The 27,931-nt window shown below is 47.4% G+C and overlaps 1 protein-coding gene across 1 annotated transcript in view; it reads left to right on the forward strand.

The window, feature by feature from the left end:
• Window positions 1-27,931, forward strand: part of EIF5B (eukaryotic translation initiation factor 5B) — a 1,211,079-nt gene that overhangs the window by 1,085,363 nt on the left and 97,785 nt on the right. The window contains exon 22 of the mRNA XM_069636688.1: window positions 24,694-24,832. Coding sequence (XP_069492789.1) covers window positions 24,694-24,832 — 139 coding nt within the window. The remainder of the gene's footprint in view (window positions 1-24,693; window positions 24,833-27,931) is intronic.

Below are 27,931 nucleotides of genomic sequence, written 5' to 3' on the forward strand. Positions count from 1 at the left end.
TTGTAGAACTTGCGGACTCATACACAAACATCTGTAGAACAAACCAGCAAGGAGGCCTAGAAAATAACATCGATTACCAACCTATGCTAGAAGTCTACGAAGTTAAAAGAAAGACTTGGCCAAATAATAAGTCAAAAACCCATTTACATGAATTCAACAAAAGTGTTGTTGAGGAGAGAAAAAAATTAAGGAAACTAAAGCGCCAAGTAAATAAAACACCTACCCCTGAATTGGTAAATGAACTAAAAGTAGTAACAAGGAATTAGAAAAGTTGGCTAAGACAGCACAAAGAGAATATGAATCAAGCTGATGCTGTTGGCATGTTGAAAACAGTGTGTAGTAGGAAAACTAGAGATTTTTGGACTCTAATCAGAACCACCACAGACAAGCAAATCAACTCAACAAATAACTTTGTGGGAGAAGAAGCCTGGTTGGCTCACTTCACAAAGATATTCCGGAAAGTGGGATACCCATACGTGCCCAAACAAGAACGGCATACTCACTTCAAATTCAAGACCTGCTAAACCATCATGGTAGAACACCTGGGATCAGGACGATATAAAAAGAAAACTTGCTCAACTCAATAATTCAAGGGCCCCGGTGCCCAACGGGATTACCAATACAGACTTGAAGGAACGCCTTCCAGAATGGACAACCTTCATCCACGAGGTAATTAAAAACTGTATCAACACAAGATCGATACCTACTTCATGGACTACAGCAACTATTGTCCCGATTTACAAATTGGGACCCAGAGATCAACCTAAAAACTACTGGCCAATTGCACTACTTGATGTAGTTGGGAAAGTGTTTGGCTCATTGTAGCTGGAAAATTTCCAAAAATGGTCGAGGACTGTGGGACACGAGGACCCTTTACAATCGGGGTTTGTGAAAGATGGGGGAACGGCACCACATATTCTCCTACTAACAACTCTAAAAAGTAAGATCCACAAAGGCAGTCCAAAGATCTACCTTGCTTTCATTGACCTGGTCCAGGCTTTTGACCAAGTCAATCGTGACATTCTTTGGGAAAAATTAACAAGTAGAAATTGCCCCAAAAGCATCTTAGGGCCATTCAGAGCCCTTCATCAAGACACTTCTATCAGAGTGCGTTTAAATCAAGGGGGGACATTATCTGAGTTAATTCCAACGGCCAGAGGAGTGAAACAGGGCTGCCCTCTTGCACCAACCTTGTTTAACTCAAGAAACCAACCAGAAAATCCAGTCTTTCCCACCTACAGTAGGGAAGGTTAAGATCCCGAGACTGCTCTATGCGGATGACCTCATTCTGATGGACTATAGCCCGATTGGTCTTCAATGCCAATTAAATGAGCTGGCGATATATATAAAGAACAACAACCTGGAGATCAATAAGGCCAAAACTAAAGTTATGATCATGGAGAAACAAAACACCTGTAATGGGAACGTTAGTTGGACCTTGGAAGGGGAGAAAATAAAACAAGTGGTGAAATTTAAATATCTGGGGGTAATCCTGAGTAACAACAAACGGGAGCGCCCAATGCAAGTCAAAAGGCAAGAAAACTGGGAAGGCAAGTGAAAGTAATCAACAGAAGATATGGGCGATTTACAGCAATCCCTTTGATCAAATTCTACAAGGATAAGGTAGTTCCGTCTTTGATCTATGGTGCGGATGCAATGTTAACCATACCACAAGACTTCTGGAAACAGCTAGAAGGTGCGTTTTGGAAACACACACTGAGTTTACCACTATCAACATCAACTAAGACCATACGCCATGAACTCTGCCTGAAATCATTGGAATCTATGGTTGTCAGAAATTCACTAATGTTATATAGGAAGTCTCTGACTACTACCTGCTTGAATGTAATGCTTATCATTCGCACGGAAACCATAGAACAGAAAAGTAAAATTCTGACGTGTTGGGAGAAAGAACAGCAAAAAACTTTAGTAGAACTAAACAGCTCTGAAGAAGAACTCATTCAAAACCCAAATAAAGTAAAACAAAAACTGAAGGAACAAGATTTGATACAGACGAGATCTCTGGATCAGAGAAGCAAACTGATAAAGTATTTGCCACCAACAACAAGAGGCTTAAATGACTTACCGAACTATTTAAAAAAATTCCCAAGTAAGACACTTCGAGATACCTTCTTACGAGTGCGAATGAACCTGTTGCGTACGAAGGAGATCAGAACTATAAGGAAATTAACACAGGACACTAGCTTTAAAAACAAGACCCTCAGAGTCACTTCAACATTTACTACTGACCTGTCCTTCTTTGTCAAGGTTGAGAACAGCACACTTGGGCCACTTATTTAAGGAGTCGACCACGTATAACGAAGAGGACTGGTCGAACCGCTTAATAGAGGGGTATAATACCTCCTACGTGATAGCGGTCTTGCAGTTCTTCATGAACTTGAAGCTTCAAGATGACAACCTGGAATCAGGCCGGGGCCTGTAAGACTGGAAACAATCTGCTCGTGGGCTACCTTGGACTTCAGATTTAATTGCTGGATGAAGATCTTGGAGGGAGGGAGTTGAGAACAGTATCCTCTTCTCTTCTTTGCTTTTCTTTTTCTTGTAAAAATGTTTTTGTAAATTGCAACAAGTAAAATAAATACAAAAAAAAAAGAATAGAATGGTTTTCAGAGCTGTTCTGAAACCCAAATGGTTAGAAGTGGTTTTCAGTGGCAGTGGGAGGTTTTTCCAAAGTTTGGCAGCAGCAATAGAAAAAGCTCTGCCTCCAAGCCTTTCCCTGTTAAACCTTGGAACAATAAGTAGGTTGGTGGCGGTGGAGCGAAGGTCCCGTTCCGGGATATATCGAGAGAACTTAGACTGCAGAAACTCGGCTCCTTGGCCATGGATTGCCCGATGGACAATACACAGTGACTTCAAATGGACTTGCTGGGCCACCGGAAGCCAGTGGAGTCGGCGTAGCACTGGCGTAATGTGGGCACTATAGGGGGAACCAGTGGCTAACCTGGCTGCCAGGTTCTGCATACGCTGAAGCCGTTGTATGAGGCCGTTCGGTTGCGACAAATACAAAGAGATGCAATAGTCCAACTGTGAAAGGACTAGCGCAGCCACCACGGGAGGGCAGATGGCTTCCGGAATCAAAGGCAGGACCCTGATCTGATGGTGGGCGGACTGACAGACAGCCGTAACCTGGTTTGGTTAGACATAGACAGGGAGGCAGAGAGAATGACCCCCAGGTTCTTCACTTTGCTAACTGGGCCATGCAAAGGACCTGGCGAAGTGGGCCAGAAAGTGGAGGTCCACAGTGAGGGATTGGGGGGGGGGGCAGCACACCAACATATAGCATATATGGTATAAACCTCAACACAATGTCCACTGTCAAGAGCGTCAATAATTTCTTGTCATAAATTACCCCATCTGGTGTACAGTCGGTTGCTATTATTTCTCATTTCTTTCAAAATAGTTTGGGTAGGGTGTTCCACAGTTTTATGGCCAGATGGTCAAAGTACCACTTCTTCTTGCCCCATACCTGTTGTGCATAATGCTCACCAGTATTTGTATCATTGTCCCATAGGACTACAATACCAGTTCTGGTGGTGGAGGGAGGAGCGTGCAACCATGCCAAGAGAGCCTTCTGCGAAGCGCAGAACCGAAGAGAGACCTGCAGTGCAAACAGGAAGATTCCTCCACGCCCCCCCTCCTTCCCCCCCCCCCTTTCCCATACCCCCCAGCAGGACCTGGTAGCAAAAGCAGCGCTCGGCAACCCCGACCCCACGCTAGCCAGTGACTCGATGTCTACGAAGCCTTCGGGTTCGACAAAAAAAGGTGGGAAAATCGAGGACCTTAGTATGTCGAAGCAGTCGGCGCTGAAAACTATGCCATAGAGGTCAGGGTTTTTCTATTCTATGCGGTCGATCTTCGCTCGGGAGCTGGCGGTGTCGATTTATTTTGTCAATCAAGCTGATCTAATGGCACTGGCCCAAGGGCTACAAGATTCCAGTGGTCTAGACAGGTTCCCAGACCTAGATATGCAGCAAAACCAGCCCTACACACATTCTCATGTTATGTTCAGGGCATTGGTAGAGATGGTTGTAGACACCCTTGGGCTCAAGTTGTCCACCACACCCCTTCAGTGGTATGACCTGAAAGACATCCTTGATGAAGGTCTGGCAGTTGACCATAACATGCCTTTCAATCAGGCCATAGCAGATCCCTTAGCCTCCTTATGGCAATACCCTTGCACGTCTCCGCCGTGAATGCCAATTTCACTGTGAAGTACAGGTCGGTAAGAGGGGATACTTCTTTCCTCTCTACACACCCTTCCCCAGTAGGGCCTGTAGTGCGAGCTGCCACGATATCCACCAGACCCATGGCATCCACATCAAATCTCCTTGCGGATAGGGATGGAAAGAAGTTGGACGCTTTGGCTAAGAAAGTTTTCACTTTTGGCAGCATGGCACTCAAGGCCGCAAACATAGCTTGCAGGTTTACAAAATAGGTTTGTGGAAAGTTGTGGAACATGCAGCAGAATACGTCCCTGAAGGTGTTATACGGGACATATTTATACAGCTAGTGTAGGAGGAGAAGGAGGTAGCCAACCCATCATTGCAGATGGGCTTGGATGTTGCGGACTGCATTGGCCGCTAAATGGGGTCGGCGGTAGTTATGAGGAGGCAATCCTATTTGAAAAACTCTGGGTTCTCCCCTAATGTTCCAAACTGCCTACTAGACATGCCTTTTGAGGTAGAAATGCTCTTAGGACAAAAGGCGGATGACTCTAGAAAAATGTAAGAGTCTAAAACTGCTGCTAAGTCACTGGGCCTAGCTGCTCAGCCTGCCAAACCTGCTCTCTGGTTTGCCTCCAGGGGCAGAGGCTATAGGTGCTATGTACCCTATGGCAGAAAAGCACAGCTCCCGCAAGCCAGGCAAGGGCAGAGGCATTTCTCGCAATCCCAAAAGAGGCAGAAGAGCTTCTAGAGGCCAACAGGCAGAGGCAGCCACGCCCTCTAAGCCACTTTGATTTCCCCTGCCACGACTTACTGGTTGGACAGTTGGCAGGAGATTACCTCCGGCGCCTGCGCCCTGCAAACAATTTGGTGAGGTTGTCTGCCCTTCTTAAAAAGGACACCGAACAGACCCCCCACATCCCCCAATCCAACTGGGACAACAGCTCCAGGAAGAACGGAGAACCCTGTTGTCAAAGGGTGCCGTGGAAGTGGTACCTCCTGAACACTGGCATTCCCGGTATTTTCTGGTGCCCAAGAACGGAGGAAGTCTGTCCCATTCTGGACCTCAGGGCCCTGAACAAGTTCCTGAGGAAAGACAATTTTAGGATGGTGACTTTGAGAGAGTTTCTCCACCCTCTCGAACTTCAGGACTGGCTGGTGTCAATAGACCTACAGGATTTCAATTTCCATGTGCCGATAAATCAAAAGCACAGGAAGTTCCTACGGTTCCTCATAGGGGACAAGCACTACCAGTTCCAAGTGCTGGCCTTTGGGTTGACCTCTGCTCCGAGGTTCTTCACCAAGCTCATGGCAGTAGTCGCGGCTCACCTCAGGAGATCAGGGGTCCACGTATTTCCTTACCAGGTTTTGTCTCACTTGGAGGACACCTGTCTACTACTGCACATGCTGGGCTTCTCGCTGAACTTGAAGTCCCACGCTATACCAGTCCAAAGGCTCCATTTCATCAGAGCAGTTCTAGACACTCTGATAGGGAAAGGCATTCCCACCCGAAGAGAGCCGAAAGCATGGAGCAGATGGTACATTTGTTCCAGAACCACACCACTTGCTTCCTTCCTCCGCCTCTTAGCTCTCATAGCCTCCTGTATTTTTCTAGTGCCAGAGGCCCATCTGCGCATGAGATCCCTCCAGTGGCTCTTACGGAATCAATGGTCTCAGTATCTGGGAGCCCTCACCGATCCTCTCCATGTGTCCAACTAAGTGGTCCTCGACCTAGGCTGGTTGGACAGCCTCCGCAACCTTATGGCGAGGGAACCCTTCTGACCCCCTTGTCCTCATAACCAGGTGGTCACGGATGCGTCACTGAAGGGTTGGGGCGGTCACTGTGAGGACTTGCAGTGACATATCAGCAGACTAGATTTGTAAACCAGGCTAGCCCTGAGGGCTTTTATCCCCCCCACCCCCTCTCAAGGAAAGCATGTCCTCATTCTGACAGACAACACAGTGGCCATGCACTACCTAAACAAACAAGTTAGCATGCACTTTGGTCCCCTTTGCACAGAAGCAATGCTACTGTGTTTCTGGTTGCTAGAGAACAAGATCTCGGTCTCGGCAGTTCATCTGGCGGGGACGGAAAATGGTTTGGCAGATGCTCTGAGCAGGCAGAGCATGGTCTCACACGAGTGGGAAGTGTGTTAGGAAGTACTGGAAGAGGTCTTCTCTCTCTGGGGTACCCAAGCAGTGGATCTGTTTGCCACAGAGCCCAACAGGAAATACAGTTTTGCTTGAGGCATTCCGAGCTAATGGCGCACTGAGGATGTGCTTTTGGTGGATTGGACCTTACTTCTCCACTATGCTTCCCTCCCCCCTGATTCCCTTCATTCCTTGGGTTCTCAGGAGGTTGAAGGTTTCTAAGCACCATGATCTTAATCGCCCCAGACTGGACGAGGAGAACATGGTACTTTGATCTCTTGGATCTGCCCACCTCACCGGTTGCCTCAGCATCCGGATCTCCTGACCAGTCGGAAGGTTGGGTGTTTCACCCTACTACATATTCCCTCAACCTACATGCGTGGCTCTTGAGAGGATGAGATATTATGACTTGGACCTCTCGGAGGAGGTGCTTGAGGTGTTGCTGGCTGCACACAGACCTTCTACTAGATTGCTGTACGCTACGCGTGCAGGTGGAGAACATTTGAGGCGTGGTGCAGGGAACGCGAGATTGACCCAATATCTTGCCCCACCACTAATGAGTGATGGAGTTCTTTTTGTCACTGGCCTCAGCAGGATTTCAGGTTACCACAGTCAAAGGGTATTTGGCATCCTTGTCTGTGTTCAAAAGGTTCCCCCGGTCATGGCCCAATTCCTGAAGGGCCTTTTTAATATGTTTCCGCCAACCCCCTTTGTTCCAGATTGGGACCTTAATTTGGTTTTGACCTTTTTGATGGCAGCTCCGTTTGAGCCTATACATTCCTGTTGTTTGAGGCTGTTATCCCTTAAAACAGCCGGCTTGGTTGCAATCACGTCAGCCAGGAGAGTTGGTGAACTGCAGGCATTATGCTGCAAACTGACAATTTTTCTTAAAGTCAGGCCTGTCTTCCTTCCCAAAGTCGTTTCTTAATTCCACCTTTCACAATCTATTGATTTGCCTGTGTTTTACCCCTCTCCAAACCACTCAAGAGAAACGTTTTCACTGTCTTAACCAAACAAGAGCCTTGAGCTATTATGTTGCCCGGACATCCGAGTTCCGGAAGAAGGACCAATTGCCCATTCTCTATCTCTCAAGGGTCTCGCCATGACAAACCAAACCACCCTTTCACGGTGGATTATTTTATGTATGTCTGAATGTTACCATTCAGGTCGCATGGCCACCACATCTAACCGTACCTCGACGTCTGGCTAGTCAGGGCTACATCTCCGGAAGCAGTGCACCATACTTCCCACGCTCTTGTGTACACACTGCACAAGCTGGGTTTTTCACTGAACCTCAATAAGTCACAGCTGCAGCCCATGCAGAGACTGACCTTCTTGGGCCTCCTTTGGGACGCGTGCGCCGAGAAACTTTTTTTCCCCTCAGAGGACAAGATCACGGCCATCAAGAGGGCCACGGCGCACTCCCTCTGCAGAGAAGTGACCTCGGCCTGGTGGTTGTTAGGGAGAATTCTCTTATAAGGCTAATTTCCCAAACCTAGTGAGTCCCCCAGAAGCTTTGCTGGATTTTTGGGGTTTGTTTTTTTCTCCTGCTAAGAGTGAGACTCTTTTCCTCCCACTCTTAGGCATGATTTGAGTGTCTTTGACTCTGTGTGTGCTTATGGGCTATGGGGTTTTCTTTCTACTCCATAGGGTATTATCTATTTTTTGTGTGTGGGTTACACAGCACCCTCATTGCAGTAACACAGGGGTGTCATAGTGACCCCCAAACATAGACTCCATACCCTGGGACTGACTACTGTCTCCCAGGGCATTTAAAGTCCCCATTGACTTTACTAGTCCTAAATTGTGAACAGAACCAGTACAAACCATCATATTGTGGAAGTACTGGAAGGGGTTAATTATATTGCCCCTGTCTGTTTTCAAGGGGGCACTGTCCAGTCCCCCCTTGTCGAGTTTCTGGCTGGTGGCAGTGGTTACCAGGCAAAATATTCCACCGGAGTGTTCTCTATGGGATTTTCCCATTGATTTTAAATGCACCACTTTTTGGTGCAATGTTAAAGATACCGCCGGTTTATTTATTTAATGTTAAATCCCCGGTTGGGTCTTTTTGAGTCAACCACCAGATCCTCACTCAACACCTCTCTTCGGCTGCCGCATTCTCCCAGAGTGCCACCTATTGGATTCAGTAATTTCTCTCTGAGAGGACGACTAGGGTCTTCGTCCCTTCAGCGGCTGCTGACCCTATCCCAATCCAATGTGGAGTCCCCCAAGGGTCCTGTGTCTCTCCCACACTTTACAACATCTTCACTAAGCTTCTCGTCGACCATCTTGACGATCTGGGTGTCAGCTACACCAATTACGCCGACGACACCCAGGTCCTCATCACACTTACTGGTTGCTACGAAGAAGATGTTGCAAAGCTAAATGAAATCTACCTAGAAATTCAAGCTTGGATGGCCACACATAATCTCTGCCTAAATGACGATAAGACGGAACTGCTTATCGTAGGATCCCAGGCTCGCCTCAATGAACTGAACTCTAGGTACCAATCCTTCTCCATTGATGGCAATATTATAAAAGTATCCAAAGAGGTCAAAACACTAGGTGTGTATCTCAACTCCACCCTATCTTTAAAAAAACAAATAAATGCCACCATCTCATCAACCACCTATACCAATAAACTTATAAATGCCTGCAGACCATTCTTATCCCCCTCCAGCTGTCTCACGTTAGCTAGAGCATTGATATTGTCTAAACTAGAATATAGTAATACACTCTTCCTGGGCACCACAACAAGAAATTTGAACAGACTCCAGATTCTACAAAATAACGCCTTAAAATGCGCTCTTAACCTCCCACGCAAGGCACACATCTCCACGGCTAGCAAAGAAGTTCACTGGCTGCCCATCTGTGACAGAATTAAGTTAAGAACCCTTGTCATTACACACAAGTGCCTGTCATTGACTGCCCCACGCTACCTATCTGACAAATTCTCTAGACACAGCACTACCAGACCCACCAGAATGCACTATCTACACCAACCTAAGGTTCCTAAATTCAACCTAAAAACAACTGGAGGCTCCAGCTTCGCAGTTCTCGCTGCTCAAAGTTGGAACACCCTCCCTCTTGCTATCGGATCGGAAGCTTCCTTCTGGCCATTCAGAGCCATGGTGAAATCCTGGCTCTCTACCTAACTCACTGCCACCTCATCTACCTTGTCTCTACCAATTTCTAACGTACGACTTAACCATATCTTGTAATGGACCAACATGTAACCCAGTCTGCATGCTCCATTGGATCTGTTCCTCTTACTGCATACCTATTTGGTACATTGATTGTATGTATTGCGCAACGCTATGTAACTATGTTGTCCACATGATTATTCGCCCAGCTACCGAAGGGTTCGGCCGCGCTTTATAAATAAATAAACTAAACTAGATGGATATGAAATAAGGGTTGTACCAGCTACAAAGCGGAAAAGTGGGCGTCCCTCTGGTGGGTTGCCCACAGCGGTCCGACTTGGGTCTGAATTGAACATTAGAAGCCTCTGTAATGTAGCAACTGCCGTTTTAGCAGTGGTAGTTGAGGCAGAGGGGGCAATAGATCTTAAGAGCATCTTAATAGTTAATGTATATTGGAATCCCCTGGGAAACCTCCCTGCAACAATGGATACATTTAATGGAATGTTGGAGGATTGGTTTATAAATTAGCCCGGGAGTCAGGCAATTATCTCGGGAGACTTAACTCTGAATGTAATTTGCTAGCGCCCTCTGACCTCGACTATCTATGCCTTGTTGACCCACAGATTTTGCAAAATGATACTGAAAATTGGTCTCTCCCGAACAGTAGAATGTACGCCTCAAGGAGGAAAGAGATCCAAGGCCAGATCTGGAGACAGAATCTAGAAAACTGGGGATTACGTCTGTTAAACAATTTATACTAGAGAGTCAAGGGAAACTCAGTAACATGCTCAAACGGACATTCATCTTCATGCATCAATTATATTTTTGTAACTTGTTTGTGATCTGATAAGGGATTTTAAAGTTGTACAGAATGAATTTGGTGACCACAGTTTGCAACGCTTGAGATTGCGCTGGATGAAATCCCCACACAAGAAGTCCTTTTGTACACCACTAATTATAAACACAAAAGGTAATTGTATGGCATGGCATGAGGGCAATATACAAAAATGTAATAGGGTTCTGCTGAGAGATTTTGAAAGCTTCTCAATGGAAGAACAACAACTTATTTATAGTGGGACCCTGCTTGGACACTATTTAAATATAGTGATGGGCAATCTAAATACAGTGGAAAAGATGGAAAAAAAATTTCAAAGAAATTCCTAAGAAGACGCATAAATTGATAGAGCACCTAAAGAAAATTTGCATGGATAGGCTTTTGAAGATGAGGTTGACACAGAAAGTAAAACAAAAGAACTGGCTAAGATCCTATTAAAACACTTTATATCAAAGAGATGGAGAGGCCATGTTGGATGCTCTTAGAGACCTCAATCCAAGAACCTTTTGGAGTCCAATAAACGGCCTGGAATCTAACCAAATAGGGATTCAAACAAATCAACTCTCTGTAGACTCCTGGTGTCAGCATTTTAAACAATTGTATGGTCTGGGAAGGATTGCTTGTAAAGATTATTACAGGGATATATCCCCTTGTGGTCTTTTGAAATATCAAAAGAAGACATTCACATAAAGATAAGGAAATCTAGTAGATCTAAAACAGGAGGACTAAACTATCTGAGTAATGATTCTAAAAGGAAATGTGGAACTATGGTCTAGAATCTTGTGGGCGATGTTCAGGGAGGTGGTAATATCAAAAACACTGCTGTCATGGAACAGCTCAATAATAATACCAATATACAAGAAGGGTGATAGATCAAGTCCCTTAAACTACCGCTTGATAGCTCTACTAGACTAGACTCAAAAATATTTGCATTCTTAGTTCTAGAGAAAATTGAAAAATGATATGTTTCTCCAGCATGGGGTCTGGCATGGATTCACATGCTCATGAATATTCCCCATCGTCAGGCCGGGAATCCTCTGTAAAGAAAAAATCAGTATCAGTTTCGTTTCTGATCTGTCTTTCTTAGTAGTAACCAATCACTGATCTCTGGGTCATACTGCCCCCAGCCAATGACTGCCCTCTACCTAAGCCCCTCCCCTGGCAGCCATCCTCAGATTTTTACCGCACCTTCAAGTGTTGGGAGTCCTCGTGTTTTAGCTCTCGAGCTTTTACTGCGTTTTTGTGCTTTTTCAGGAGAATTTTCTAATTTTTTCGGTTAATCGAGCCTCAAGCTCCACCGTTTCTACTTCCGATAACGGGGACCCGTTTCGGAATTCTTCTACGCCACTCAAGGGTGAAGTTTTCGTCGAGTTACGCTTCTTGGAAGATTCCAGAAGACCTGTGGCCTACCTCAACGGACATGGGCCAGGAAAAGGGAAGCTCGACGCCCGCATCCAAGCTGTTCAGGAGCTGCCCAGGATGCGGATTGCAAAATGTTTTCAAGGAGGACGAGCATTCGAGATGTCTCTACTGCCTTTATGAGGACAAGACGCACGTGGAGAAGGACTGTGCGTTCTGCAAGAACCTGTCGGAACGGACCAAGCCAGATCATCGTTCCTGCCTCGCCGCCTGGCTGGAGAAGGGCACAGCAGGTGAGAAGGCGAAGAAAAAGTCTGAGCGTCCTTCTAAGTCCTGTGAGGGCGCCCCGGCGACGGGGGCCCAACAGAAGGCCAAGCACCGGGAGCGCCGAAAGGTCAGGCTCTTCGGCTGCCAGGCTGGGCGCAACTTCCCCGGCACGATCAACCACGAGCCAGCGGTCTGGTTCGGGGAAGAGGAAGTCCGAGAACCCGGGTAAGCTTCTGGAGAGGCCCTGGTCGATCTCGAAAGGAGCCGAGGGGGAGCGAGACGATGACCCTCCCCCCAAAGCAAAGGCCCAGGATGCACCTAAGGTGGTGAGGGCCTTGATCCACCCGGCAAAGGCCTCTATTGAGGTTGTCGCAGCGGCCCTGGCGAAGCCGGCAGAGGCTACGCCAGTGGAGGCGGCTTCGGGGCCCAGAGTTTCCCTGCCGTCGCGGAGGGAATCCTCTTTCCAGACCATCGTTAAGACCCCCGTGAAGACCCCGGCGGAAAAAGAGGGGGGGGGCCGGTGGCCATTACAGACTCGGATTCAGCCTCCGAGGAGGATCCGGTGGAAACCGTGAAAGGCCTCAACGAGAGGTTCGAGAAGGTTCGATCCCAGGGGACGGTTCCCGCTGATGTGAACGAAGATAGCGACGATGGTGACGACGAGGGCCCAGTGGAGCAGCCACCCCGTCCGTCGCAGCCATTACCCGAGCCCCAGGATAGCTGGGCGGCCATTTTGTTGGCGATCCAATCCTTATGTACTGAGATAAGGACGAGGTTACCACAGACCCCGACCGAGGATCCAGAACCAGGCCCGTCGGGAAGCCCTCCGAACAAGCAGAGGAGAGTCCACCCCGCTCCGCCCTTCATGCCCGCGAGGCCTGTGGACCCCTCATCCTCCTCGCCGGACCCTCGGGAGGATACTGCGACGGGCACGGACGACGGCGGCTATGACACAACGGACATCCCGTCATCACTCACCCCCCTCGGGCCTCGCCGCTCAACGAAATTGGCTCTTTTCACGCCATGATAGCCAGGGCATCCGAGCTCTTCCAACTCTGCCCTGAGGAACAGAAAAAGGAAGGTTTTCTTTACCAATGACGAGAGGCCAAGAGAAAGACGGTCCTCGCGGTGCCGTTGCTCGACATCTGGGATGAGGGGCTGGCTATCCTCAAGAACCCTTCCACGACACCCGCTAAGAGGGACAGGTACTAGAAGAAGTACTGGGTCCCCGATGCCGCCCTCTTGTGCCTCGGGGCCCAGTCCACGCCGGTCTCTGTCGTCTCAGCAGCAGCCAAGAAGAAAGCAGCGGGTGCGGCGGCTTCAACTTCCACTTCCCCGCCGGACAGCGAGGGCAAGAAGTTGGACTCCATGGCACGACGAGTCATCTCGTCGGCGGCGACGACGATTAAGGCAGCCAATGCCTTAGCGATTGTGGCCCGTTACGACAGGGAGCTTTGGTTCAAGATAGCTCCTCTGCTAGACTTCCTGCCGGACGACAAGAGGGCGGAGGCCCTACAGATTCTGCAGGAAGGAGAGGTGGCGTCGGGTCACGCCATAACGGTGGCAACGGACATTGCCGATACCGGATTTCGCCAACTGGGCAACGGGGCTTGCCTCAGATGACGAGAATGGCTCACGGCGACGGACTTTCGCCAGGAGGTCCAGACCAGAGTGTCGGACATGCCGTTCGACGGCAACAACCTGTTTGGTAAGATGGTGGATGAGTCCCTCCAGGCCATCAAGACATACACGGAAACAGCCCGACCCCTAGGAGTCCTTAAGCAACGGCGGCCCTTTCGGAGCTCTGGAGGCAGACCGGGAGCCTCCAAGGGATCCAGCGGCAGCTCTTCTACTTACCGCCAGGGTTCCTCGTCCCAGGAGGCCTACATAGGCCGCGGCAAGCAAGGAGGGTCTTGTCGCCGTCGGCAAGGTGGCCAAGGCGGCAAGGCCTCCTCCAAGCAGGACTGAACCGGCCGTAGTGTCGGGCCCCCACCGAAGAACCCCGGTGGGAGGCCGGCTGACGAAGTTCGTCAGCGTGTGGGCATCCATATCCACCGACCGTTGGGTGCTGGACACCCTGGCCTGCGGACACTCGCTGGAATTTCAAAGGAAGGGCCCTCGCATTCTTCCCGTGGCCAGGAAGGAGAATCGCGTCCCTCAACTGCTGTTGGAGGTAAGGGCTATGCTCAAGAAGGGTGCCATCGAGCCCGTCCCCAAGAGGCTCCGGGGCTCCGGAGTATACTCAAGATACTTCCTCGTCAGAAAGAAGACAGGCGGTTGCCGCCCCATCCTGGACCTGCGTCGGTTGAACAAGTACATCAAGGCACAGAAATTCAGGATGGTCACCCTCCAGCACGTGCTGGGACAGCTGGAGGAGAGCGACTTCCTATCGTCACTGGACCTGGAGGATGCTTACTTCCACATCCCCATTCTAAAAGGACACAGAGTTCCTCAGATTCGTAGTCCCGGAGCGTCACTTCCAATTCAGAGCCCTGCCGTTCGGATTAAAGTCGGCACCAAGGGTGTTCACCAAGTGCCTCGCACCTGTGGCGGCGCGGCTGCGCCTACAAGGGATCCACGTCTACCCCTACCTGGACGACTGGCTAATCCGTGCAAGGTCAAGAGAACTCGCCGTCGAACACACAGCGAGGACCATCCGCCTGCTCACAGAGCTGGGATTCGCCATCAACTACCCCAAATCCCATCTGGTCCCGTCGCAGGTGGCACTGTTTCTGGGAGCGAAGCTCGATACAGTGAAGCGACTGGCATCTCCGTCGGAAGAAAGGACGAAGGCCATTTTCGGCAAGGTGCAGCGCCTGTTAGCCACGGATGTGGCCAGAGTGAGGTCCATCAAGTCCCTCCTCGGGATGATGTCCTCATGCATCTACCTTGTGCCCCTTTGCAGACTTCGGATGCGTCCGCTACAAGAGTTCCTCGAAGCCCGCTGGATTCAAGCGGCGGGCAGCTTCGAAGACAGGATCCCGCTCGACGAGGAGTTCCGTCGGGCGATTCTGTGGTGGGGTGCCCGTGCGCACCTCGCGGCAGGCGTGGACTTTCAGGCCCCGGCGTATCAGGAGACGGTAACGACTGACGCCTCCCTGGTGGGATGGGGGGCCCACACCGGAGATCTCCATGCAAGAGGCCTCTGGCTCCCGGAGGAGAGGCCTCTTCACATCAACATCCTGGAGCTACGAGCCGTGTTCTGGGCGCTCAAATCGTTCCTTCCGTCCCTCAAGGACAAAGTGGTGAGGATCTTCACCGACAACACCACCACGATGTTCTACATCCGGAAGCAGGGGGGCACCAGATCACCAGCCCTATCCAAGGAGGCCCAGGATCTGTGGCACTGGGCCTTCGCCCAGGGGATGTTTCTGGTTCCCTTCCACCTGGCAGGAATAAAAAACCCCATCGCCGACTCACTCAGCAGGGAGCTGCGCTCGTGCCACGAGTGGGAACTACACCAGGACTAGGTGGATCGGCTCTTTCAATGGTGGGGCAAACCCCAGATCGACCTGTTCTCCAAGTGCCAGAGGTTCGCCAGCAGGTTCGCACAACTGAGGAGCATGGGCGATGCTTTCTCGTTCCCTTGGGATGGACTGTTCCTGTACGCGTTCCCTCCGTTGCCGTTGCTGCTCCGTCTCATCAACCAGCTCAAGAGGTCCAGGTGCAGGATGATCCTCGTCGCACCGGCGTGGCCGAGACAGATCTGGTTCCCGGACCTTCTGGACTTGTCAGCGTCCCCACCTATCAAGCTGTCGACGGACGCGGATCTTCTCTCCAGAGAAGGAGGCGCCATTCTCCATCACGACCCGGAGTCACTGAACTTGCAGGCTTGGCTCCTGCAGCACTAGAGTTTGGAGGATACGATATCCCGGCTGACTGCAGGGAGGTTCTTGCAAAAGCCAGGGTGTCCTCAACTCTCAAATGCTATGGACATAAGTGGAAGAGGTTCTCTGTCTGGTGCCGTGCACAGAAGATTAACCCTCTGCGAATTACGGCCCCTCAAGTATTGCCACTGGCATTGGCCAAAGCTGGACTGGCTCACGCCTCCATCAAGATACATCTGGCGGCCATTTCCCGATACACCAGAACTACAGGACGGGCGTCCTTGTGGTCTCATCGCCTGGTGAAGGAATTTATGAAGGGACTATTCCGATCGTTCCCGCCAGTGAATGGGGGCCCCATTCGAGCCTATGCATTCGGCACCGTTGAAGTTCCTGTCGTGGAAGACAGCATTTCTTGTGGCCATCACCTCCGCACGACGAGTGGGAGAGATTCAGGCCCTATCTTGCAAGGCTCCATACTTGACTTTTCACGACACGAGGGTGGTGCTGAGGACGCACCCTTCCTTTATGCCCAAGGTGCTTTCGGACTTCCATCTCAACGAGCCCTTGGTTTTGCCAGTTTTCTTCCCGTCGCCTTTCTCTCCGGCCGAGAGGACTTTGCACTCGCTGGATGTGGCTAGAGCGCTGATGTTCTACGTGGACCGCACAAAGAGTTTTCGGAAGACATCACAGCTGTTTGTGAACTTTGGACCTGTGCATCAAGTGAAGGCTCTCTCGAAGGCTTCCATTTCCAGATGGCTCTCCGGCTGCATCATGCACTTTCACCGGTTGGCAAACCGACCGCTGCCCGGCCGTCCGAGAGCCTATTCGACCAGAGCGATCGCTGCTACCACAGCAATCCTGTCTGGTGTGCCCCTGCTGGACATCTGCAGGGCTGCTACGTGGAGGTCGAGCACACCTTCAGAAGATTCTACTGCGTCGATCGGGACTCCAGGGAGGAGTCCAGGGTCAGCCAAGCAGTGCTGCGCGACCTGTTCGCTTAAGGTGAGCCTGGTGAGGAGTTAAGAGATGCTTAATGTTGAGTTGTTGTATTGCTTAATGTTGAGCCTGTTGCCACCTCCCGTGGTTGTGCATGTGTATACTGCTATGTATTCTTATATTCATGAGCATGTGAATCCATGCCAGACCCCATGCTGGAGAAGGAACAAGTTACTTACCTGTAACTGTTGTTCTCCAGCATGGGTCTGGCATGGATTCACATGCGAACCCTCCCTCCTTCCCCTCTGCGTCTCTTCACTTGGTCATACTGCCACTTTACGTGCTACCAAATCTGAGGATGGCTGCCAGGGGAGGGGCTTAGGTAGAGGGCAGTCATTGGCTGGGGGCAGTATGACCCAGAGATCAGTGCTTGGTTACTACTAAGAAAGACAGATCAGAAACGAAACTGATACTGATTTTTTCTTTACCGAGGATTCCCGGCCTGACGACGGGGAATATTCATGAGCATGTGAATCCATGATAGACCCATGCTGGAGAACAACAGTTAAAGGTAAGTAACTTGTTCCTTCTCTAATGAAATCTTAAGCCTTTCCAGTTAGGCTTTTGGAAAAACATAGGAGCTGATAGTGGCAGCCTTTTGTTATACTCTTTACAGAGCCCAGCCTGGAAACCATGTGTGGCCCTAATATATGTGGCCTCAATGGATTTATCCCTAGCTTTCGATTTAGTGGACAGAAATAGACTGTGGCACAAATTGGATAATTTAGGGATTACCACCCAATTTATTATCAATTCTAATACACCTACAGGATGGCTCCAGACTGCAAGTGAGGCTCAATAGTGATGGGCAGTTAAGTAAATCAATCTCCATTGAAAATGGGTTGAGACAAGGCTGCATACTGGCCCCATGTTTATCCAACTTGTATGTAGCAGAAGTAGGGCAGTGTCTTGCTGCTGCCTCCTTTGTGCCGGCAAGGATAGGAGAAACGAAAATCAGTTAGGCTGCGTAGGCAGATGATTTCATACAATTTTTCGATCATAAACCAATAGGACTGCAAAGGCTTATTTCAGCGTTTGGTCAATATACACAAATAGACACTGTACGTGTTAATTCGGCAAAATCTGTGGGATTAAGGTTGAATAGGAAAACAAAGCAATGAGTAAATCTGCATGGTTTTTAGATCACACCAAACTTCAAATGAGAATGACAATGATCTACCTAGGCTTTCCTATAATTTTTTCCCCAAAGAAATGTTTTTACCGCATTTGCTATGGGGGGTGGGGGGAGCATTAAAATTGATTGCGCAAATGAATAAGATTGACAGCAAATACTGCAAATTGTCCTTAGTGCATACTGTAAAGTTTTGCAATGCAAAAGCAATTCCTCCCTTAATTTACAGAGTAGACCTATTCCCCAAGTTCGATGGTCCAAGAAGTGGGAAAAATTGAAGCATTAATATGGTGATCAATCCTATACTTTATCCCTAAATGGGTTATACTACCTGCCTTAAAATAGTAATTGGGATTGCAGTCTATACAAAGTGTTTTTGAATGGAAAAGATTGGCTCTTTTCAGAAAACTCCATATCTCGCATGGAGTAAGTTTATATTGTCTACTAAGCAAGGGGGTAAGAGAAGGTACAACACAAGAGGGGTTTATCCTTGATTTAAAGACTGAAAGCTTGGTTTTATTGGATGAATTGGAAACCATGCTAGATATGTTGTTGACCAATCCTATGAATGTCAAAAAAATACTGTTGAGACCTAACTGGACACGTACGACTGATATAATTCTGAGTTCTCAACTCCATTCTCAAATTGTTAATCCAACACCATTGGGAGTGATGGAATTCTATATTTTGCATTTTCCAAACTGAAAAATGAGAAACAATTTCATGCTGTTTAGATTAAATGTGATCCATGCCAACATGATTCTAAGGATTAGAGATAGATCACTGAAAATCTCGCAAAAAAATGAAGATTTTGTGAGAAAGATGATGAATCCCTCCCCCATTTGATTCTGTATTGAGGCTCTGCAATCACAGAGAAGGGAATATTTTAGAAAATGTGTGATTAACTTAAATTGGGTCCCTCCTGACCTCTTGTGGCTTAACATTATGCATGGCGAATCGGTGGCTCTGAGTTTAGCTGTACTGAGTTTTCTAAACAATGTATGTACCTTTATATGAATGAATTGTGAGATTATATAAGTACTTACCAGACCCTATCTGTATAATTTGGATATAGCCTGAGAAATTTTAACTTTTGTAATTTGATGTATTCATTACATTTTTGTATTTTGTATGTTTGTAAGTTTTAAATTGAAGCTTTTTTGTAAATCTTTTGTAAAGGTTTTAAATGAACCCAACACAAATAAACATAACTTTGTGTCTCAATATTTTCATGGTAGTCAATGCGAAATAGAAATGAACGGGAATTACTTTTTAGATAAGCTGAACCAGCCAGAAATGGTTATTCAGTGGGCAAGTGCAGCTCTGCTCAATTTTGTCAAAAGCAGTCGACAATCGACTGAAGGGCAGCTCTGACCTTGGGTTTCCAAGTTGGAAGACAATCATAAGATTAGATGTGTGCAGTTGATAAAATAAAATTGGGGTCAATTTGATGGAAACGAACAGGCAGACCATTGCAGCTGATTAAATGAATGACCCAAACTTGTTAGGATTAGATTGGCTAACAAGGAAACATGTGGACCAGATCATCCTAATGGGAGGTCCTAATCCTTTATAAACCAACTGTACTAGACAGCAAGGAAGCAGCCGGAGGCCACGTTGCTCCACATCCAGATGGCGGCAGAGTTTGGAGGACCCAGCTGATCCCACAAGATATAACTGCCTGGGTATAAGAGCAAGCTGGTACATTTTATGGCTAGGACATGACTGTAGTTTTAGTGTATGGGCCTAAAAATGTGCACTTTCCAGTTATTAAAAATACTGATTTGTAATGCTTCCCTAAACAATTTGAAGGCAAAACTAAATTGCAGGGCAAAACTTCTTTGGAAACTAGAAACAACCAGCTTTCAGATTACTATGCCTGCGACAGTAAACTGCTCTTATGGGGGTTAAACCACCACACTCCCCAACTTTGAGGATTGATTGGAGAACATTATCCATATAGTTAATCTTTTGCTCCCAGAAAGTAGAACCAGCATCCACCTTGGTGCGCCTGCTCTGCCTCATGGCCTCCTGTATTCTGGTGGTGCTGGATGCTGGGTTGCGCATGAGGTCGCTCAAGTGGCTACTTCAGTATCATTGATCTAATTTCTGGGGCAACATGTCAGACCTTTGCAGGTCACAGAAGATGTTTCTCAAAATCTTGCATGGTGGTCACCGCAGGACACCTTACTGAGAGGGGCATTGCTTCAGCAAACCTGGCCTGAACTGACAGTGGGCACCGATGTGTCCCTGAAGGGCTGGGGTACTCAACTGTCACTGACGGAAGCCTGGGAACGCATCAATTTGCTGGAGCAGTGGATGACCATGCTGGCCCGGATTGTCTTCTTTCCCTCTGTGAAAGGCAGGACTGTACTGGTCTTGAACAACACAGTGGCCATGCACTACCTTAACAAATGGGGCAGTGTGGGGTCATTGCCAGACTGTGGTTCTGGGCCGTAGAGAATGGCGTATCTCTGATGGCTGGCCATCTTTCCCTGTCGTCGTACGTTGTAGCAGATGCACACAGACTTCAACCTCCCTTGCCTGTGAGCTCTGCCAGGAAGGTCTGAAGGAGCTCTTTTCCCTTTGGGGGTCTCTTCAAGTAGGTCTCTTCACTTCCAGGGTGAAGAAGACAAGTGGTTCTGCTCCTGACAGTTTGCTTATCAGCGAGCTCTGGGGGCGAGGGCTCGCGTATTGACGGTCTAGTGGAACTTCTAAGTCCTCTTTGCGTTTCCATCAACCTCTTGTCATTTCGCTAGACCTCAGGTGACTGAGGGTGTTCGGGTGTAGATTGATTCTGATCACTTCGTACTGGGCACAGGGGACGTGAAGAAATACAAAATGGTGTCCGAAAAGATTTGGGCACTCCCGTCCCCTGCACACCTATGTGCTGTATATTATAAAGCAATTAATTCAATTTATGTGACAAAGTAGTTCACAAAAAACAATTCAGTAGAACCAATTCTGTGTGCAATTCTCCTTTATATTTCCAAATAAAAGGCACAACGCGTTTCGGGATAGTTTCCTTCATCAGGTGCAGATCGGTGGATCTAGAATACATTTTCCAAAATTAATCGTAGTAATTTACAGTAAGAATAAGCATCACGTTTAAAATATGTTGGTCTTGAGAGCGAGAAAATCAAAAGCAGTTTTAATGGAACCTTTGCAACTAGTGAGTTCATGCATATGACTAGTACTCTGATAGTAATAATGTAGGTATGTAAATTAACATATAGTGAACGACTGGCAGACCATGCCACAATGTTAAGCAACACCACATGAAACAGATGCGCATAACCAGGAAGTGATCCTCAGACCTTGGCCAGACGCCGTCCCTTATTTCACCACCCAAGTCACACCTCAAACCTAGCCTTGATAAAGACCCTCTATGGTCGAAACACGCGTCGGCACTCATGGTGATCAATAATTTACAATGGTATCTAAAAACAAAACGTGTGGACTATACCTACTGCAAATTTCAGTGAATAAAGGGAATCTATATTAAATGTGCACAAGCGCCATACTAGTAGAAACAACAAAACTAACTTACATAGTAAGGATAGTATAGGGTAATGGGGGTAGAACAATTCCAAATGTATTGCTGAAAAATGAAGGAGAGGAGAAAGGTCAACGTAAAGAGCCCAAATCACCTTCCTGTTAACCAATCATGTAAGAGCATCGATGTAAAACAATTATCTGAGGTGGTATGTGAGGATACTCTATCGTGTGCTGGAAGACCGCGTGGAATGAGAGTGGGGTTCTTGCACCGGGGCAGACCTCTATATTTTAGCCAAGAAAAGTGAACAAGACCAATTGGTAAAAAAAATATATCCCATTGTTAGTATGTCCCAGGAATGCTAATATTTACCAAAGCAGTATATTTCATGAAGATGAGTAAGGAGAGACACACCCTTGCGTCATCAGAGGTTTTTGAAAACCGTCAGCTTGATTGGACAATAGCGGTAGAAAAAGCGCCAGCTGAAATGAAAGTAATGGCTAATGTATATAGATCAGTAAGATCAAATGGAAATAGTCTGATAGTCTAAACGCCATAAGTGAAAATAGTGGGTGAGTAGAACTAAATCGAGAGCACTTGGACTATGCCCGCGAATCGGTGAAGTCTGTGCTGCCGTCGGAGACAAGTGCGAAAATAGCGGTTGGGTCGTGCATACGGCATAAGTTGTCAGTGTAACTATCGAAACAAAGTGGATACATAGAAGATGCCCAGAGCTTCTGGGTATGTATATCTGCCCTGCTTAGCACCTTTGATCAAGAGTTAAATTGCTCTCCCAGTTGGGGGGGGCAGGTCCTCCATTCAATCCTCAGCAGCCTGAGCTTCGTGAGCCGTCGTGCTTGGCTGACGATAGGCTGATGCATAAGGAGTGGAATTTGTTGGACGACATCCTGGATTTGCTCCTTTCGGCTGGAAGGCTGGCCACCAAATCCATTTAGACCTGCAGATGTTCTAAATTCTCTGCTTAGTTTCAGGGGAGGGGTTTGGACCCTTTAATCTATTCTACCTCCTCAGTCTGTGATTTTCTGCCCTCCACCCACCTGCATATTGGCATTGTGAAGGTCTACCAGGCTGCCATCTTGGTTTTTAAAATGGCCCCTGAGCAAGGCTCTTTCTAATAATTCCCAATGTTTGCAATTTTTGCAGGCATTGTGCAACAAGTTTCCCCCACGCCAGTTTGTTGTTCCTGCATCGGACTTGAATTTAGTGTTGACTTTCCTCATGGGAGCTCTGTTTGAGCCCCTTCATTAATGTTTTTCACCCTTAAAGTGATTGTCCTGGTTGCCATCACTTCCACAAGACTGACAAATTAGCTCTGTTAATGCCCTCTTGGTGTTTTTCGAGGAGAAGGTGACGTTGAAAGTGAGAATTTCCTTACTTTCATCTCTCGGAAAATCCTTCTTTCTGTGTTTTTTCCTCTGCCTCACCTTTGAATCTGAGGAGGTATTCCATTGTCTGAACCTGGTGCGGGCCCTCAACTAATATGTGCTAATATGCTAGTATGTGCCTCGAATGAAGAACATGAGGTAAAATGACCAGCTGTTTGTATGTTATGCTTGTGTTGACAGGGCTGCGACTAAAACAACCCGGTCAAGAATGCAACTATCTGGTTGGGAAGGATGTGCCTGGGGGGTGGCAGGTAGGGGGTCCCTATTTTGCACATATATCAAACAGCTTTGTTGCACATGCATGCCAAATATTACTTTCTGGATTCACTGTCTGACAGGGTGCTGCATTTGTCGAATTCCTTCAGAGTTTTCTGGTTCAAGCAGTGTCCTCTCGCTCTCCTCTGGATTTATGTGCTGTCATAGGAGTGTGTCAAAGATAGGAATCTGTAAGAGAAAGGAATCCTTTAGAAGAACAAACTACTTACCTCTCGGTAATGTTCTTTCTGATGGATATTCCTCATTGCCCTCCCCACTTCCCCCTTTTGGCGGATATCTTGTACACCTAATCTGTTCTGCCATCCTAAAGCGGCTGAGTGCTATGGAAGGAAGCAGAACTGAGCTCAGGGAGTGCGACAGCTCCATATATACTAGCCCAGATATCACGTTTGGCGCCCAGCAGCACTCATCAAAGCCAACATTGAGTTGCATTGCACCCCCTGGTGGCAACATAATTTTTTGAAATGGGCTAGTACTTGAGATTGAATATCAAATAATGAATCCATGTGAAGAACATCCATCAGAAAGACTATTGCTGAGATGTAAGTTATTTGTTTATTAGTGGTATTGCGCACATTTAAATCACAAATGCAGCACAATGATTAATCTGAAAACCTAACCACAGTGTTCTACTTCGAAAGTCAAGGAGGAAGACCTGCCCCCAGTTATCCAGTAGACAAACACGATTGATAAATACTAACACCTGGCAAATATTGTCCACCAATCTGGGCCCTCCAAACATAGATTGGTTTTGTTAACTCAAAAGCATAATGTATTGTTATATTGACATCAGTATTGGGTGTGGGTACAATCCAGGATGGCCTATGTTACCACCATTAATATTTGTGTCATGTGTGTATCCCTGATCTTCTTTATGATGCTTTTGAATCATTGGTGTTGTGGAAAATGCATAAGCAAATATCTGTACCAGTCAAACTCGCATTTCCCTGTGATGAAACTAGTGTCACGATAAGCCCCTGTAGCTCCTCCTCCCTGGATACCCGCAAATGGTTACATAAGGCCAGAAGGTCTGTAATCCTTTTCAAGTTCCCAAGTGTTTCAAAGTACTGTGGCTCGATCCACACACACACCTAGTGCTCCAAAGATTGATTAATATCTGAGTACTTGAGTCTAGAGTGACAGCAGATCAAAGCCTGATATTTGACATGTCCTCATTTGCTTGAGGGGATTAATGACAGTTGCCTCCGATTGGCTACATGACTGTATATAACCAGTGCTTGCACCCAGCTTAGTTGCTTGGATTCTGTGTTGCATTCAGACTCCAATTCCTCCTGCCTGGACACTGAAAAAGTGTCTCCCAAAGGGGGGTTTCTTTCAAGAAGAGTTCTGTTCTAAGCAGTGAAACCATGTTCTAAGCACTGAAACCAATGTCAGTAGGTGCCTCCTGGTTGAAAGCTGTGGCCCATCCAGAACCACATTTTCCTTGCTTTGTCCTGATGCTTTATATTTCTTTCCCTTAAATGCAATGTCCATCCATAGCCTTTATAACCCTGATTTGCCTTACTTTGTGATCCTGTTTGATGATCATTTATTTGGTGTACTAATCTGATTATTTTAGAAGATTGATAAGCATGCCTTCCTCTTTGTCTTCTTTTCTTAGGCACATTGCAGTATTTCCCTGCAAAATTAGAATCCTACCACAGTATATTTTTAACTCTCGGGATCCTATTGTGATGGGTGTTATTGTGGAAGCAGGCGTGGTAAAGCAAGGAACTCCGCTATGTGTACCCAGCAAAGGTGTAAGTAATTGTTTTTATTTTGTTGACACCCATGCACTTCCCTTGTTTTTAAGAAGTAATGAGAAAGAGAATTAATCAAGTGATTTTTCACTTTATTACTGTAGGAAGTACATGTTCAAAAAGTGTGTTCGCTATGAAGGTGACATAAGTCCCTTCTTTAAATACAACGCAATCTGTGTTTTTCATTGCTAAGAGTTTATGGCCTAAATAAATAACTGCCTTTTTATGCATTCTGCCTAACTTGTATTATTAACAGTGCTCTGTGTATGCTTAACTGAACCCTTCACCACTCTCGCACTTAGTCAGTCTAAGCCTTGCTGCTCAGTCAGACTGCCCAGATAGTTTGGCTATACATTGGTATCTGTCCGCAGGACTAATTCTAAAAATCCATCTTAAAAATAGGCATCACATTTTTCGGGGCACTTTGACTGTGCCGTGTGCTGATCGAAGTAGTGTCTCTATTTGATAAAGTTGGAAGGTCTTTTTTTACTATTCGGGCTTGCTCTGACCACTATCTATAAAATAGGGCTCTCGATTTCTTCAGCCGATGTGGGTTTAGTAGACCCTTCAGCTAATCAGATGCCAATGTGGTGCACTTTCAGCACTTTTTCCATTGAGCTCTGTGGAGATGGGTGCCAGCTTAATCTGAGCCAGGTGTTCCCTTTTGTTGAATTTAGCTGTTTTTCCTCGGACCCCAACTGCCCCTCCTTGACTGATTCCATTTCGATAAACTCCTCCATCTACCTCCATGGCATGTGTCCCAGCGTTGGATGTGCCAACCTTTTAATGATTTTGCCTTGAACTTTGGGGATGCTTCTTGTTTTCCAAGTCGAGGATCTTTATAGTCCCAAGGCTCAGCTCAGGATGGTGACGATGCAGCGAGGTAGCCCAGAAAGAAGCTAGTCAGCCCACAGGATGACTGTGGATGCTTACGAATGCTTAAAAAGGGCAGAGCCCTCAAGCAGGGGTCAAGACTGTTGGTTCCCACTGATCTAGGGGTCGAAGCACCAAAGAATCTCTTCTGGAGATCAGCAAAGATGCAGGGCTCCACTGGGATGGTTGAAGAAAGCAATGCTGGCTGGCTTCCAATGACTGGTTGTGGATCTTCAGCAGGGTGCTCCTCTTGGTAGGGGTCTTGGCTCCAACAACAGTCTGCTTAAATGGCTGCAGGAGTCCCCCCTTATCCTGAATTTGAGCTGAAGTCTCCCCCGAGCCCACCTCCTTTGTCCAGGATTTGAGCTGGAGTTTCCCCACAGCGCACCAATGGTAAGGATCTGTACCATTAAAACTTATAGGGGCTGTCCAATGTGGACAGTCTGTGGCTACCACATATGCCCAGTAACAAACTCACTTTGGAATGGATGTGGACTAGGACCAGACCGTCCCGCCACCACAAATGCATACCACCGCTTTGCCCAAGAAAGCTGGAGCTTTCTCTGGGAAATGGTTTACCATATATTGTATTGTATTATATTTTGTTATTTATATAGCGCTCTTTTACCACGTGTGTGGCCTCAATGCAATTTTTCCTTGGTTGAACGCCCTTGGTGATCGGAGTCAATGTGGTTAGAGATTCTTGGGGAATAACTTAGATGCGTGTGTGCATATTTGCCATTCTAAGACTTGGGTGGCTGGCTAGGCTCGACTAAGCAGCCCAGTATAGGTCAGGCGCATGGGTGGGTGCTCTTGAGGTTAGAGATGGATTGCTGTTGTCGAAAGCGTATGTGAGGCCAGCTATACCAGGTGGTGGTCGCTGTATTCAAGTGGCAGAGATGTTGTGGTACGAGAGGTGTTTCATTCTGGACGGCTATGTGTGAAACTAGGCTGGATCTGCTTGGCCGTAGACGTGTTCTATCGTGCATGGATGCTTGGCCGTGCCTGCGGCCTATCTCCATGCTAGTGGTGTGAGCAATACGTACCGTAGGCTGCAATATTTGTCCGGGTCTAGAATTGATAGTCCTTTAGCGATCGCCCTAGGTTACCTACTGTAGCTGGTATCAGCATATGATAAGCAGACTAAACACAGCTAACTAACAATGCCATTTGTGTACAAGACTGAGCATAGCTAGATTTGAGAGTCATGTATAGTGGGAGAGTCTCCTACACCTAATACAATTTGGGTACAAGGCTAAACACAGCTAGATTTGAGAGTCATGTATAGTGGGAGAGAGGCCTACACCTAACAAAGTAAAATGAGAACAAGACTAAACACAGCTAGGTGAGTCAGGTACAATACAATGTGAGTAGGAGAGTAGTCAATAGGGTTGACGCCCTTGGAATTGTACCAGATAACAAACTGCTTCCATTTACTGGAGTAGCAGTATCTGGTGTTCGGTTTTCTCGCCTCCCTAAGTATGTCCATGCATCTCTGGGAGTTGTAAGTGCCCAAACTCTGACCTCCGGAGCCAAGCCGCTAAATTCAGGGTTTGTGGGCATGGGTGACGAGTTTCCCCCTTGTCTTGAGATAACATGTTGTACTGGCAAGGCAGTTTCATTGGAGGAGATGGGGACATCTCCATCAGATGGGAGAACCAGGGCGGCTATATGAGGGAGGACCAAATGGGGGTGTGAGATTGACCCTTGGGGGATGGGTGGGATCATTTTATGAGACCTGGTATCCCCCGTTTCCTTTTAGGGATACCCCCTCCATTCCTCTTACCTTGATGGGATATTGTGGTAACACCCTTCAACAACCTACAAGACTTGCTGATGGCATGCTACAATAACCTGAAGAATTACAAAAACTATCAATCCCATGATATATGAATCCTTTGGAAATACTGCGACGAGGAGGAATGGAGCTAGGAAGATAACTAAAGCATGGAAGCCCACACCAAGAGCTAGTTGTTGGAAGGAGAGACACAACGCTGGAACATTTAAATTCCTCACAGCTGATGCAGGAGGGAGAGATACCCGACACGAGCAAGCGGCTCATGTCTGAAGAAGCTCAAGGAGAACCCAGCAGGCGGCAAAGACCAGTGGATGGGAGGAGCAGGCAAACCACTACCCAACGCTAAAGGAAGGTATGGAAGAACCGGTGCTCTTCCGTGGCAGGGCTGAGAGCAAGAGGCTGTATGCCAACCTCCGTGACCAGGCGTA

Source organism: Ambystoma mexicanum, chromosome 7p (assembly GCF_040938575.1).
Source record: "Ambystoma mexicanum isolate Mex_15411 chromosome 7p, UKY_AmexF1_1, whole genome shotgun sequence".
NCBI classification, from domain to species: Eukaryota; Metazoa; Chordata; class Amphibia; order Caudata; family Ambystomatidae; genus Ambystoma; species Ambystoma mexicanum.